Here is a 16,683-nt window from a genome sequence, read left to right on the forward strand (position 1 = left end):
GAAACTCTGAACTGATTAAAGAACAAGTCCATGAACAAAGTTCTCCAAAAGGACTTCAAGAGGTTTCTAGAACTGCAAAGTTTCCTAAACATTCCACCCCAGTAAGGAAAAGTCCCAGACCTTTCCAGAAGTACCCTAGTGAGCAAATTAAGTAACTATAATTTGCTATTATTTGCAACTCTCTTGTTGTAAGAGAAGTTGCATTGAAAGAGGGTGCAATTGATCAGATATTTTTGGGACCAGTCAGCTGCTCCAAACCCATAACTGATCCATGGATGGTTTCCTTGCAAATTTTTGGCCTGACTTTGGAATTCAGAATAGATACTGGAGCTGATATGAATGTGATTTCAGAGTCAGTTTAAAGGCGCTTCAAGAACCTCTTGCATATTCTCCAGCCCAAGGAGAGACAACTTGAATTGCATGGGATATTTCCAAGCATTGCCATTGATTAATATTCTCACTCTTTGTCTGGTGTATATTCTCTTTATCCTGTCTAAAAATCTAGGTCCACATTTCAGATATTCTAATGTTTCTAACATAAATGTCCATGAAATATTGTCAAAAGCTTTCTCTGCATCCAAGAAGATAAACTCTGTTTTCCTTTTCTTAATTTTAACAAATTCCAAAGCATCAATTACAAATCGTACATTGCCTTTCAGGTATTGTTTACAAAACCTGTCTGATCTTCATGTATCATTTTATGAATACACTTTATTAATTTATCACCATTATAGTTGCAAATAGTTTGTAATCCTCATTCAACAGTGATATTGTTCTACATGATTGTGGCAATTCTGGATCATTTCTTTCTGTATGAATTAAAGTCATGTGTGCCAAGTCAGGAGAAAGTTCCCCTCAAGACAAAGCTTAATCATCATTTCTTGAAGAGATACAATTAATTTTTCTTCCATACATTTGTAATATTCTGCAGTTAAACCGTCAGGTTCTGGAACCGTCAGGTCCCTTTTTCAATTCTTTTATGGCCTGTGATCATTCATGGTGTGGCCAGAGGCAGCATGGTGAACGCAGCACCATGCCACTTCCAAAGGAACTTTGAGCAGTGCAGAAGGGAGGGAAATGCAAAATCCCCACCACCACCCAAATCACCCCATTTATGCAGCACTTTTGACTCCATCCTCAGCCCACTCACCCACCCCAATGCCCAAGCAGATACTGGCATCACTCCAACGGAACTTCTGTGTGTCGGCACTATGTAGCTGAGACGTGGCCTTCTGCCAGCAGAGGTGCTCCCTGAACCAGTGGCCAGTGGAGGTGTAAAACACACTGGCACAGCCTCCGCCTGTGAATGTTTAGCCCCTACATCTGGGTCTGGCTGTCAGCCTCTAATTAAAGTTTGCAGTCTTATTTTTTTTCAAGTGTGACATTATCTTACAAAATGCTCCCCGCGTCTTCCTAGCCATCCACTGAGCTACTGTTGTGGAGCCACAAGATGTTCAAGGATAATGTAAAGGGACAGACATAGAATATTAACAAGTTCAGATGATGTGAGGAACAATACGTTCAGATGATGTGGTTTTAGGCTCAAGATGGGTTATCAGAAGGAACTATGAGCGGCAGGAGAGCCAAGTGGTTGGGAAAAGCCCAGTCTCCAATTCTCTACTTTTTAACTGCTTGCTTTATATTTCCTTTTCTCTTTGTAACCTTTGGTCCTTCACTCTAGCAATGCCACAGTGGCAAGTGTGGGTTCTTAGGAGGCAGTTCAAAAAGTTCCCAATGTGTGACTTTTGTCAGTTTCACATTTTTCAGAGCGAGCAGGTCTGGTTACTAAAACCTCAAAGTCTAAGTGAGACCCAAACTACAGGCATTGCTTCCTGTCACACCAAAAGATGTGGTCAGTAAGGGATAGCACATGGAACAAAAAAACAAGTCAATGACCCGATAAGCATCGCTGATTGAGCATCAGAGCCACAGCGGCATGCTTTTCCCCCCTTTCCCATCAGTGTGGTTGTGCAAATGTCATCAATAACAAATTCCAGAAGGGCACTTTAAACCAGCAAGCGCCAATGGACCTCAGAGGAAATAAGTACAATTCAAAATTCCCACAGGTAGTCAAAGTCAATTATGTACAAGTGCCTACCCTGTTCATGGTCACCAAGATGGATTTAATTCTTTCAGCCATGATTACGAAATTGTAATCTGGAATTGGTATGTGAGGCAGAGCCATGCCTAGACATAGGGGGCCCCACATCACTCTAAGCATATATAAGTGTCTTTGAATGGCATGTCGCTCTCTTTGAGAGCCAGAATAGTGTAGTGCCATGGTGGCGAACCTATGGCACTCCAGATGTTCATGGACTACAATTCCCATCAGCCCTGCCAGCATGGCCAATTAGCCATGCTGGCAGGGGCTGATGGGAATTGTAGTTCATGAACATCTGGAGTGCCATAGGTTCGCCACCACTGGCGTAATGGTTAAGAGCAGGTACACTCTAATCTAGGGAACCAGGTTTTATTCCCCGCCCTGCCACTTAACCTGTGAAAGTTTATCTGGTGAATCAGATTAGCTTGTGCACCCCAACACATGCCAGCTGGGCAGATGTGTAGCGGCAATGGGCACATCTGGGGCGGCTTGTCCCAGGTGCCGCCATTGCCGTCATGTGTCGGGGGTGGGGCCAGGGCATGTCGGGGCCAGGGCATTTTGAGGTGGGGTGGGAGGGGCACGTGGGCAGCTCATGCTGCAGGCACAGTTCCCCCTCCCTTTGTCACTGCAGCTGGGTGACCTGGGTCACAACTCTATGGAGCTCCTTCAGCCCCACCCCCCTCACAGGGTGTTTGTTGTGGGGAGAGGGGGGAGAAGGGAAAGAAGATTATCAGCCCCTTTGAGTCCCCTTACAGGAAAGGCGGGATATAAATCCAAACTCTTCTTTTCTTCATCTTCTTTGTCTTAACCTGAAAGCTGCCTTCTGACCCCTCCTCTCAGGGCATGGCTGCTTACAGAAGGTGGAGCTGCCCACAAAATGTCTGCCACAGCTTACCTCCAGTCACACAGTGAAGATCCTTACGCTATGGGGGCAGCTGCTCTCACAAAAAATTATTTTTGTTGAAAATGTGACCTGCCAATTAAATCTCCACAGATCGGTCAGAAGCCTTCCTAGGCAACTGCCTCCCCTGGCCCTGTCCATTAAAAAAATGCTTGGCGTGTGCCCGGAAAGGTATTAACTTGTGCCATAGTGTCCAATGGCGCCATATTAGGAACCAATGCCTTAGGGTGCCACTGGACTGTTGTTTTATGGGCCCTTGACAACCTCAAGGCAGACATTATGCTTTCCAATGCAATATCCTATCTTACTACCTGAGGAAATTTAAATTGATACCTCTATATTAGAGTATGACACTCATGTCCTTGAATGTGCCCTCTGAGAATGGCACCATGCTGCATAATTGTTGGCCCAAAGCCATGTCTTCCCCTCCAATATTTTATCACAAGAAGAAGAGGAAGAGGAAGAAGAAGAGTTGGATTTATATCCCCCCTTTCTCTCCTGTAAGGAGACTCAAAGTGGCTTACAAACTCCTCTCCCTTCACCCTTCACAACAAATACCCCATGAGGTAGATGGGGCTGGGAGAGCTCAGAAGAACTGTGACTAGCCCAAGGTCATCCAGCTGGCATGTGTTGGAGTGCACAGGCTAATCTGAATTCTCCAGATAAGCCTCCACAGCTCAAGTGGCAGATCGGGGAATCAAACCCGGTTCCTCCAGATTAGAGTGACCCTGCTCTTAACCACTACGCCACTGCTGCTCCTATGTGTTCCCCTCCAATGTCTTCCCCTCCAGTGTTTTATCAGGAAAATTCGCAAGCATCCCCTTCTCCCCCCATGAGTAACTTTGCCCTTGCGGATCTAACACCTCAACACAGTTTCCCATATAATTTTGGAATGTTCTGTATTCAATCATTTCCGTAAACCCCTTCTTTATTTAATGAATATTTATTATTATTGTAGATTTCACAGCTGCCAGATCTTTAGCTGGTTGACCTTCATTACAATTTGAGCCTCACCCAGAGGCCTAGGAAGTTGTAATGTATCGGCGTAGTATTCATGCGGATCCCAGTAGGGCTGCCTTCTGAATTTGACAGATGTTAATTTTGTCAATTCGAAGATGTTTCAAGTGCTGCCCTAGTGTTATTGGGATGGCGCCCAGCGTGCCGATTACCACTGGAACGACCTCAGCTTGTTTGTGCCAGAGACGCTGAAGCTCGATTTTCAAATCACGGCATCTAGTGACTTCTCATGTTCTTTTTCAATGACCCTGCTGTCACCGGGGACTGCTCTGCCGATGATGCTCACTTTCTTGTCCTCGATCACGGTGATGTTTGGTGTATTCAACACTTTGTCCATTTGGATTCAAAAGTCCCACAGGATCTTGACCTTCTCATTTTCCATTACTTTCTCTGGACAATGTTCCCACCAGTTCTTAGCTGTTCTTATGTTGTAATTCTTGCATAAATTCCAGTGGAGCACCTTGGCCACTGAGTTGTGTCTCTGTTTGTACTCAGTCGGGGCAATCTTTTTGCAGCAGCTGAGGACATGATCTACAGTTTCATCAGCTTCTTTGCACAATCTGCATTTTGCATCATCTGAGGATTTTTCGATTTTGGCCTTGATCGAATTTGTTCTAATGGCTTGCTCTTGGGCGGCTAAAATCAGGGATTCAGTTTCCTTTTTCAGAGTACCAGTTGTTAACCACAGCCAGGTCTTTTCGTTGTCCACCTTGTCTTTGATTTTCTCCAGAAATTGGCCATGCAGTGATTTGTTGTGCCACATTTTTTCTGTATTCTTGTTTGGTTTTCTGGGTTTGCAGCAAATGTCTGTTCTTCACTTCAATCAATGCCTGTTCTTGACTTTCCTTCACATAATCGGCCAGTGCATGCTTCTCCTCTTCTACTGTTTGCTGTACTTGCAGTAAGCCCCTGCCTCCAGATCTCCGGGGAAGGTATTATTATTATTATTATTATTATTATTATTATTATTATTATTATTATGGGAAGAACAGTCTCAGTAACCCCATGCCAACTCAATTTTTGCTGAGGGATCAAGACCCTCACTTCACCATGTCCGCAGTAACTTTTCTTGCTGAAATTTTAAGTCAGAGAATCAACTGAAACTTGTATGCACTGAATTGTATTGTTTCAAATGTTAGTATGTGTCCTTTAATTTTATGTATGTAAAATTGAATGAATGCCATTAAATGTAATTTGAACTTTGAACTTTGCTGGCTCGAAGCCAATGGCTTCCATAACTCCTGCATAAAATGCACCCAACATTCCTATGATTCTTTGATTCCCCCAGAAGTCACCAAAAGGGGTCCTCAAACCTCCCTTCTTCAGGGAGACAATTCCTCCATCCCATACGCTTTCTGTTAGCATTTCAGTTCAATTCTGAATTTTAAGGACCCAGTTAACATTCATTATATTTGAGGTTCTTACTAGGTTCCTCGAGACTGGTGTTCTGCAAATAGGTTCGGCATCTCTCTTTATGTTCTTCCAGTGAGCTTCTTTGCTTATAACTCCGTCCACAGAATTCACACTTGAATGGTTTCTCCACTAGAAAAAATAAATAGACAAAGGAACCATTTTATTCCTTATAATTTCATATCCTGGCATCAAAATGAAGAAGAGGAAGAAGAAGAAGAGGAGGAGGAGGAGCAGTAGTTTGGATTTATACCCCCCTCCCTGTGATGGTTCCAGTGGGAATGCCGAGCAGCCACTCTTTGTTGAGCTCCCCCACCTTTTTAAGATAAGTTTTAAATTTCTCCCACCCTTTGTAGTTTTGATCTTTTAGCATAGAGCTGTGACTAGCCTAACAGCTGGCATCTGTTGGAGTGCACAGGCTAATCTAGTTCCCAAGATAAGCCTACACAGCTCAAATGGCAGAGCAGGGAATCAAACCCAGTTCTCCAGATTAAAGTGCACCTGCTCTTAACCACTAAGCCACTAGCATCTTAACCATGTTAATTCTGAGACCTGTCCATCAAAGTACCTCAATATGTTGCTCAGTTGTCTAATGAGTCTAAATATTTGATGGTAACAATGAGGAATTATTCCCCTTCCTATCCCCATTTCACAGATGGAGAAAACTGAGGCAGAAAAAGAAATGGCATCATCACCAAGAACGATAACTCCTGATAATTCTTCCTTGTCAAGATCTGATGCACATATGGTAAACTCAAGCTGCCATTTTTTTCCCATACAATAGGTTGGATTTTGACTAAATTTGGCAATTTACCTTAATCCCCCCTTTCTATTGCAGACCCTTATAACGTCATTCCTCCGTGTCCCTTACCCCCAGAAGTTCCATCTCATGGAGATCAGTGGGCTGTAGTTAGGGGTGGGAAGGGCGAGAAAGTTCCATTCAGCAGATGGAAAATTTAGTCTGGATCCAACCCAACATTTGTGTTCTGCATATCCACCCTCTCACCACTTCCTTCCACCTTAACACAAGACCTTTCCACATGACCTTAACCTTTTTTTTCACTGCAAGTGACATAAAACCATTACCGACTGCTGGTATGAGACACAAATATCTCTCTTCAAAGTAGTAACCCCCCCCCCCCCCCCATTTTCCATCAATTGTTTTGATAACTGTTCCTCAAAACTTCCTTTTGTGGAGAAACTACTCTCTAGCATTTGGGGTCCAGTTGGGGCACAGTTGGGGCTTAAGTCTCCTCTCTGCTCTGTTTTTCTGACCAGAAGTCCCTGTTGGGAAAAAGTCTGTTTAACCCATTGACTAGGGTTGTCAACTTCCAGGTGGTACCTGGAGATTCCTCACTATTACAGGGGATGACCAAGACCAGTTCCCCTGGAGAAAATGGCTGCTTTGGAGTAGACTCTATGACATTGCACCATGCTGGGGTTCCTCCCCTCCCTAAACCCTGTCCCCCCAGGCTGCACCCCAAAACTCCAGGTATTTCCTAACCCAGCCTTGGCACCTCTATCCATCAGTAGAGGTATAGCACCTTCCTTATGAGGAGAGGCTGCAGCATTTGGGACTCTAGTTTGGAGAGGAGACGTCTGAGGGGGGATATGATTGAAGTCTATAAAATTATGCATGGGGTAGAAAATGTTAACAGAGAAAATTTTCTCTCTCTTTCTCACAATACTAGAACCAGAGGGCATCCATTGAAAATGCTGGGGGGAAGAATTAGGACTAATAAAAGGAAACACTTCTTCACGCAACGTGTGATTGGTGTTTGGAATATGCTGCCACAGGAGGTGGTGATGGCCACTAACCTGGATAGCTTCAAAAAGGGCTTGGACAGATTTATGGAGGAGAAGTTGATCTATGGCTACCAATCTTGATCCTCCTTGATCCGAGATTGCAAAGGCCTTAGCAGACCAGGTGCTCAGAAGCAGCAGCAGCAGCAGAAGGCCATTGCTTTCACATCCTGCATGTGAGCTCCCAATGGCACCTGGTGGGCCACTGCAAGTAGCAGAGTGCTGGACTAGATGGACTCTGGTCTGATCCAGCAGGCTTGTTCTTATGTTCTTAGTATGCAGCCCATCAGGACATGCAGATTTCCCCAAAGGCTATTTTATGTCAATCCCAGAAACAATCTATCATGTAGGTAGGGCCTATCTGTTTCCTGTCTTCTCTCACCTATTCCTTACACTTCCTAACTCTGACCGTTCCCTCAGACTCTTCTTTCATAGTCCAATGTGTTCTCTGCATGCTTCCAATGGCTACCTTCTTTCTAGATTCCTTTCTTTATGGGGCAAAGAATGGTTCTTTCTCCCTTTTCCAGCCTTTTCCAAATGCAGTGGATGAATCTTCTTTTTCTGGGGGAGAACAGGGTGGGGAAGAGGGATCCTTAAACCCTGTCCTCCTCAGCTGCATCCTATTTGAAAATGCTGCCGTCACAAGTTGTTTGTACTCCATTAGGGGGAAAATATTATTTTCCTCAGTGGGGGTCAAAGCAACTTGAAGTAGCAGTTTTCTGTGGGAAAACAGCAAGACAGAAAATGGGTTCCAGAGCCTCTGAGGAACGAAGCTCCTGCTTTAGCATTTAGAAAAGGGGGGGGGGGAGCCTTTTAAAATGTTAACAGAACTCCATGTTGCATCTCATTCTTCTTTCAACTTGTTTACTTCCTGGGATCTCTTTCCAGTCCTTGATGGGCACAGCAAATCTACGGCTGTCCCTGCAGCATGTGTCAAGTTTTATTCCCAGCCAGACTGACAACTTTCACTTCAGTCACAGAAGCTGGACTGCAAACACGCTAACCACTGTGCTCCCTGGTAAGTTCACTGACAGCTCTATTGTTAATCAAAATAATTCACCAACAATGCATTTGAACTCAGCAGTTCAGCCAGTTGCCATCAGAGGATTTATCTCCACAAGCATAATACAGTATAGATTATCCGGAACGATGAAGAACAACCAGTTCTCTTGATTCTCTGTGTTGCTTTGACCAAAGAAAATGGAGCAGCAGTGGCGTAGGAGGTTAAGAGCTTGTGTATCTAATCTGGAGGAACCGGGTTTGATTCCCCGCTCTGCCACCTGAGCTGTGGAGGCTTATCTGGGGAATTCAGATTATCCTGTACGCTCCCACACATGCCAGCTGGGTGACCTTGGGCTAGTCACAGTTTCTCAGAGCTCTCTCAGCCCCACCTACCTTACAGGGTGTTTGTTGTGTGGGGGGGGGAAGGGCAGGGAGATTGTAAGCTCCTTTGAGTCTCCTGCAGGAGAGAAAGGGGGGATATAAATCCAAATCTCTTCTTCCTATTCTCTTTGGCAGCCTCAAAGGGTTCCATGCAAGTTGAACACATCAGCATCAATCACTTGGACAGAGCTAAATCTATGCACAAGCTAAATATAGTTTAAGACAGGGGTCGCCAACCTTTTCGAGCCTGTGAGCACATTTGGAATTCTGACACGGCATGGCAGGTGCAGCAACAAAATGGCGGCCACAAAATGGCTGCCACAGGAGGTGGGGCCAGCCACTGCTTAACTTCAGCCACACAGTGCAGATCGTTGTGTTGGGGTAGCAGCTGTTGCCAAAGCAACATTTTAAAACATCTGCACAGCCAATCAAATCTCCAATAGTCCATCAGACGTTTTACTGGGCAAAAGCCCTACCTAACCTCACTCACTTCCTAAAAACCCGTGTGGGCAGCAGAAAAGGTGCCCATGAGTAACACATTGGGGACACATGGCTTAAGACTTCAGTGAGGGGGCCTAATGTTGTAGAGCGCCTGAAACATGACATAGCTTTGGGCCCCAGTATGTCTCAAGCCAGCCCTGTATACTGATCTCCTTACAGCGCAGTCCTGTGCAGAGTTACTCCAGTCTAGTGCCACTGAAATCAATGGGCTTCAACTGCAGTAACTGTTGGAATTTACAGCCTTGCTTGCATGCAGCAGCAGGGAATTCTGGGAGATCTCTACGAACATTCTAAAGGTGACTGTTGAAAACAGTTGCTCCCTGACTCTTGCTGAGGAAAGATGTTATGCATTCTATTTTAACCAAAAGGCTCTGACTGAAATGTTTAATATTGTAGACTATGATTGCAATTGTAACCAAACAAACTGTGAATGCATCTGCAAATAAGTGATACTTTGTATGTATATATAGTCTGTTTCTCTCTCAGTTTAAGTAAAGCTCTCTTATGTTTGATGATTTCTGAGGTTAAAAGGCTGGTCTTTAGCTAGATAACTGTTCCTATCGTAAAGTGGCGCACAAAGCTACATTCTGCTAACTCTGCTAACAGGATCATGTAGAAATATATCTGTTGCCCTTCAGTAACTCTGCATAGGACTGCCCCGTGAATCTTCAGTAGCAAATACCTGGGTGCTTATGCATGAACCCTTTGAAGGTTCTGGAATACAGAACATACAAAAAGGGGTGGCGGAAGTGGATTTGCACAGGGAAGTGGATCCACACAGCCTACAGGGAACGGATGCGTTGTTGAAGCCACTTACCAGAATGTGTCCTCAAGTGACCAGTGAGGGCATCTCTCCGTTGGCAGGCATAACTGCACAGATGGCATTTGAATGGCTTCTCCCCAGTGTGAAGCTTAACATGGCGGAGGAGATTACCCTTTTGGGTAAAAGAGGCGCCACACTGGTTGCACTGGAAGGGCCGTTCACCTTAAAAATGACAGCAGCAAGAGAGAGAAGGAAGCATTTAATGGTTAGTGGGACAGCCATGAATGCCTTCCTCTCACATACCTTTTGGCCTGCCCTTTCTCCTACCGTTCTCCTTGCCCCATTTCAACTCCAACAACCCTGTGAGGCAGGCTAGGACATAACAGAGTGAATAACCCAAGGTCTATGGAGCGGAGTTGTTTTCTGTTGCCCCAGAATGATGAACCCGAACCAGCGGATTGAAATTAAATCAGAGGAGTTTTTGGCTAAGCATTAGAAAAAAACTCCCTAACACTCAGAGCGGTTCCTCAGTGGAACGGGCTTCCCCAGGAGGTGGTGGGCTCTCCGTCTTTGGAGGTTTTTAAGCAGAGGCTGGATGGCCATCTGACAGCAATGCTGATTCCTGTGAGCTCAGGCAGATCATGAGAAGGGGGTCAGGATGGGATGAGTCAGTGCTGGGTGCTTGTGGCCCTTTCTGACATGCACAGGGTGATGCCGATCACCACTCTGGGGTCAAGAAGGAATTTTCCTCAGGCCAGATTGGCCAGGGATCCTGGAGAGTTGTGTGTTTTTTGCCTTCCTCTGGTTATAGAGCCGATGGTCACCGGGGAGTGAGGTAGTTGTGAATTTCCTGCATTATGCAGGGGGTTGGCCTAGATGACCCTCGAGGCCCCCTCTCGCTCTATGTTTCTATGTCTTGTAGCAGAGTTGGGGATTTGAACCTAGATTTCCTGGATCCTAGTCTGAGACTGCAACTACTTCACCACTCTGGCATATCCCACCCCACACCCAATTCTGCCCTAAAGGGTATTCGGCTAGTAAATTGGCATTGCTATTGTATGTGGAGTTAGCCCAGTCTAAATCAACTGAAATCAATATGCTTAAATTAGAATAACTTAATACAGGATCGTCCTGTCAATCTGTGTGGCAGTACCCAGCTCTGGCTGAGGAAAAGGAAAACAATGAGACCTCAAAACGGGAAACTTTACCCTTTTACCTGTATAGGATATTTTTACCAATTGTACGAAGAAGAAGCAACAGTGGGAAACTATACATATCTGTCCATGTGCAGAAAGCACACTAGTGGAGACTGATTGGAAGGATCCAAACAAGAGCAGTGAGTCATACAGAGATGCAGCAGGTGGGGTTCCCAGCAAGGAGTTACTTGAAGATCATAGAGAGCTGGATTTACTATATTCCTTGTAACATACACGTCATGTTTTTTCCCCCAGGAGTTCCAGTATGCCCCAGCATGCAGTTGGGGGGGGGGGGGATTATTGGACTACAGTGATACCCAGCCCAGAATGTCTGGTTTTTAACTGAAAAATTGTATTGGAACTGCAGGATCCTGATACAGACAGAATGTAATTTTACTCTGGTGGGCACAAACCTGATTTGCCTGGCATGAGTCTCCACCCAAATAGCAGAATGTGATTTGATACCAGAATTGCCAATCAAGCTGAGACCAGGCTTCCTGTCAGGCCAGCCCGGAAGCATCTTAATGATGATAGGCCAGATCAGATCATGTGGACTGCTTCAGCCCTAGATAATATTCCAGACCCAACTTTAGGAGGGAAGTTTGAGAATGTGATACTGTAGCTGTTCTGTGAATACGCCACCCATCCATCATGTTTGACTTGCCTATCATTGCTCTTAGCAATTTTGTAGGAATGTGTCTGACAAGTAGGGTTGCCGCCAGAGGACGGTGGGGAATGGGTGGAGTGATGCACCAGCAGCAAACTGTTGTTGGCAATACAGTGACATACAGTGAGCACCATGTCACTGACACTGTGGGAACAGTCTGACGTTTAGGCAAAAACTCTATGGTAGAAGCTTTTGTTAACCAGAGTTTTGCCCAAACACCAGCGCATCCCTGTAGACACCGGTCAATTCCCCACTGGAAAAATGAATGTAGATACTAACCGCTTGGGGAAAAACCGAGACCTTTTGAGCATGGTTTCAGTGTCCCCACTGCAGCTTTTGCCCCACAAACGATCTTTGTTCCCAGAAACGCAGAAGCAATGAAGGATTCCCCACTGAGGCAGATTGAACACGCGATCCGCTCAGGGGCTACCCTGATTGGCTGCTGCGTTGTGTTGAGGTGGGAATTTTTAAAATATTTTTAACCTTGCAGATCCATGTCTGTGCGAGCATGCGCAGAACAACTCTACGTGGAGATGAAGAAACAGGCAATTAAAGCAAAGCCGTTTCTGCGCACCTCCATGTAGTCGGATCCACGTGGATACGTGTAGCATTGCTTTGTATTGCCTTCTACTCAGTCAATCAGTTAAAACCGGCCCCATGTTGCTTCATATCCACGTGGATCTCCAGTCCGCAAAAAAAAAAAGGCTGTGCGCACATCGCACACAGCCCACTGCGTTCTCATTGGATGGGAGGCTCCACGTCACTACCAGCAGCGGGAAAAATGAATCCGGATTCACCCCACCTTAAACTTCCCCACCACTCCAGATTGCCCACGCGTTTTTTGAAAAGGTCTACTTTCTTGCAGGTTCTAAAATAACACGTGCCGGGGGGAGGGCAGAAATGGGATCAAAGCGTGTTCGGTGTTGGTGTAGTGGGGAGTTCTGCTGGAAATCTGGACATTTTGTGTGACAAGCACTCATCTAATGCTCAGTGGGGAATCAACCACCGACAATATGATGATGTCACTTCTAGTGTGTGCCAGAAATGATATTGCCACGTTGCCAGATAACGTTGCCTAGGCCTCAGTTCACTGCTTATAAATTCCTCACTAGTCAGCTGAATGGTGACTGGGGAAGGGGCCCCAAAGCAGGGATCTTCTGCCCCCACTGGGGGTCTGGGAACCTTACTGACAAATGGTAACCAACAATGCTCTTTGTGGCCACCTGCCGTTGAGCCCTGCCCTCCTCCCAGCCTCCCTACTGGCTCCCATAAGTGGGGTGCAGGGAACAGGACAGTAGGTGACACGGGGAGGTGGTCATACCCCCAGGTGCCATTTTATGACCGGTACACCACTGCTTCTGACAGTGGCATAGAACCCAGGGGGCGGGGTGTGTGTCTTACACTGGACTCGCGCCAGGGTGGGGGTGGGGGTGTTCCGGGGCGTTCCGGGGCATGGCAGGGATGGATGGGAGCATGGCAGGGGCTCAGGGCAGGCGCAGTTCTCCCTCGCTATGGTTCTGGCTTCTGATCAAATGCTTTTGACTTCACTCTTGCCTGGGAAAGGCCTAAAAACAATTACCAGTGTGACTTCGTTTGTGAACCATCAGAACGTTGATGCTGACGCAGGCCAGTCCACAGATGTCACAAGTCATCTTTCCGCCAGCTGGCCTGACGAGGTCGTACGGCCCGGAATGTCTCTCTAGCTTGATGTTTTCATATTCTCCATAATCTTGCTGGCAGTTATAAAGGATCCCAGAATCTTCTCGGGTTTCCATCGGCTCTGGATTCAAACTGCAAACTTCCTTTTCAGCATATTCGCCCTTGACTGCAGATGAGGGCAGGAAGAAAGAAGACATGTCACAGAAAAGCAAAGCAAAGAAATAGGGCGGGCAAAAGTCATGAGGCAGAAGGAAGGAGACACCCACACTATTTCTCCCTTGGAAATGGTGTTTAAAACCATTCTAACATTATTTGCTCAGATTTATTGGCATTTCTTTTTCAGGCCTGCCCCAACCACTAGGCAAACCTAGCTGATTGCCTAGAGCACCAGATTCGGGGGGGGGGGGAGGTATCAAAAATGCAAGAGAAGCTTCCGTGAGCCAGCATGGTGTAGTGGTTAAGAGCAGGCAGACTCTAGTCTGGAGAACCAGGTTTAATTCCCACTCCTCCACATGAGCAGTGGAGTCTTATCTGATGAACTGCATTTGTGTCCCCACTCCTACATTCCAGATGGGTGGCCTTGGGCCCCTTCCCCAGTCACCATAGTGAGGGATTTATGTACTTGATTGCCAACCCTCTGCCACCCATGGTACGCCAGCGTATACTCCCCCTTTCTCTCCTGTAAGGGGCTTACACACTTCTTTTCCCTTCCTGTTCCCACAACAGGCACCATGAGAGGTAGGTAGGGCTGAGAGAGTTTTGAACAAACTGTGACTAAGACAGATACAAAATACAGGGAAACATGGCTTGGGTCAAACATCACAGGCAAAGATCAAGAGGTAATCAGCAAATCTCATTTTGCATATGAGTCAGCAATGTGAATGATGACTCAAAAACCAATTACATTTTTTTTGCTTGTTGGATAGACAGAAAGCATCCATGTAACATTTGGGAGATTTTACCTATCCACTGACTCCGTAAAAATCCTTACAATTTTCTCCTGCAGATTTTGATAATATCCTCTGCATAAGCTGGGAGTCCCTGGGTGTCTGATGATTTGCAGAATATTTGATATTTGACCAGAGGCGTAGCAAGGGGGGAAAGCGCCCGGTGCACTGGTGCGTCCTCTGCCCCATCCCGCCCCGGAACGCCCCCACCCTGCCCTGGAACACCCCTGCCATGCCCCCGGAACACCCTTGCTACACCCACACAGGGGCATGCGCCGGTGCATCATGCACCCCCATCCCCTTGGAGCTACGCTTCTGTATTTGACATAAGGGATACCAACCTTCAGGAGGGGAATCACCTGGGATTATAGCTCACCTGCAGACTACAGAGATGAGGTCTCCCGGAGAAAACTGCTCCTTTAGAGGCGGTCTCTAAGTCATTGCACCCCAGTGAGGTTTCTGTCCTTCCCAGGCTCCACCCCAAATCTCTCATATGGCAACCCTACCCCTGAGCTCTCCCAGGAGGCATACATTGAGAATGCTGGGTGGGGGGGGGGGATTAGGACTAATAAAAGGAAACATTTCTTCACGCAATAAGCAATTGGTATTTGGAATATGTTGCCACAGGAGGTGGTGATGGCCACTCACCTGGATAGCTTTAAAAGGGGCTTGGACAGACTTATGGAGGAGAAGTCGATCTACGGCTACCAATCTTGATCCTCCTTGATCTGAGGTTGCAAATGCCTTAACAGACCAGGTGCTCAGGAGCAGCAGCTGAAGGCCATTGCTTTCACATCCTGCATGTGAGCTCCCAAGGGAATCGGGTGGGCCACCGCGAGTAGCAGAGTGCTGGACTAGATGGACTTTGGTCTGATCCAGCAGGCTCTTATGTTCTTATGTTCCCTATCATACTTTGGTCACATTTATTACTATTGTTGTTGTTGTTGTTAATTAATTTTATATACCACCCTGTAAGGAATTCCATAGAAGCAGAAATAAAAGGCTTTTTGGGTGTAAAAGACCGTTTATTAAGACATCTTAGAAAGCTCACGTACACGCAGTGGCAGGAATGGCATTTCCCGCCAGAAGCACAGGTTATAACTCTATCCACCCCATCCCCCACCCGGCTTCCCATGGGAACGGAGGTCTCATCTCCCTCGCAGAGATAAGGTCTCCGCCGTAGGAGCTGGCCCGTCACCCGGGCTGTGGAATGTAGTCAAGGCCAAGCAGCCGACCCGCTCATCAACACCACTGAATCCTTTACACTCTGCCTCCCTTAAAAAAGACTTCCCCCCCCCCCGGGTTTGTGCGGAAAGGCGCGATGGAAAGCAGAAATGAGGGCGGGGGCGTCAATATTTTCGGAATAGACCCATTGATTATACCCAGAGGAATACCCCACCCACGAGACCAAATATTGTAAGCGTTTGCGATTAGAGCGAGTCCAGGGATGGCACCAAGTTCGTAACGCTTGTGGTCATCAATAATTGTCGGTGGGGGTCTCTCCGGCGGGTCGTGCCAGGCATCGGAAACGGGAGCCTCTTTGAGTAAACTGGAATGGAAGACAGGATGGATGTTACTAAGAGAATTAGGCAAGTCCAATCGGGCAGTGACATCATTAATTACTTTGGTAATCTGAAAAGGTCCCACAAATCTTTTGCCCAATTTTGAAAATTTATGCACGTCTCTGAGATTCTTGGTAGATAAATACACCCAGGCCCCCACACGCAGAGGGAAATCCGAGCGGTGCTTATCTGCTTGAGGCTTTTGGGAGACCTTGGCCTGCTGTAAAGCAGGCTGGACCATTTTCCACCCCTCGCCAGAGATGAAATCCATTGCTGAAACTCCGGTGGGTCCAATGTTTCCGCGAGGTAGTTGCGCAACGGAGGGAAGGAGCGACCAGACACAATTTCGAAGGGGGTCTTTTTTGTACTGCTGTGAACCGCATTGTTATAGAAGTATTCTGCAAACAGGATCAGCTCGCACCAATTGTCTTGGTGGTAATTGGTGTAACAACGTAAATACTGCTCCAGGGTTCTGTTCGTTCTCTCTGACTCACCGTCACTTTGCACGTGGTAGGAGCGGCTAACGCCGGGGCTGACCCCAATAACCCTAGAAAAGCTTTCCAGAACTTAGAAATGAATTGGGGCCCGCGGTCGGAGACCACCTTACTTGGTAGTGTAGGCGATAAACATGCTGAATGAATAGACGCGCTAACTTAGAGCGGAGGGGATGGAAGTACAAGGGATGAAATGGGCTTGTTTAGAAAATAAATCCACCACCACCCACAAGACCGTGTTGCCATGACTTTCTGGCAAATCTGTAATAAAATCCATGG

The 16,683-nt window shown here is 46.5% G+C and overlaps 1 protein-coding gene across 1 annotated transcript in view; it reads right to left on the minus strand.

The window, feature by feature from the left end:
* IKZF3 (IKAROS family zinc finger 3) overlaps positions 1 to 16,683 on the minus strand; it is a 75,475-nt gene that overhangs the window by 19,455 nt on the left and 39,337 nt on the right. Inside the window, exons 4-6 of the mRNA XM_048517651.1 lie at positions 13,322 to 13,567; positions 9,934 to 10,101; positions 5,445 to 5,561 (exon numbers count right to left, since the gene is read on the minus strand). Coding sequence (XP_048373608.1) covers positions 5,445 to 5,561; positions 9,934 to 10,101; positions 13,322 to 13,567 — 531 coding nt within the window. The remainder of the gene's footprint in view (positions 1 to 5,444; positions 5,562 to 9,933; positions 10,102 to 13,321; positions 13,568 to 16,683) is intronic.

Source organism: Sphaerodactylus townsendi, linkage group LG15 (genome assembly GCF_021028975.2).
Source record: "Sphaerodactylus townsendi isolate TG3544 linkage group LG15, MPM_Stown_v2.3, whole genome shotgun sequence".
Lineage (NCBI taxonomy): Eukaryota > Metazoa > Chordata > Lepidosauria > Squamata > Sphaerodactylidae > Sphaerodactylus > Sphaerodactylus townsendi.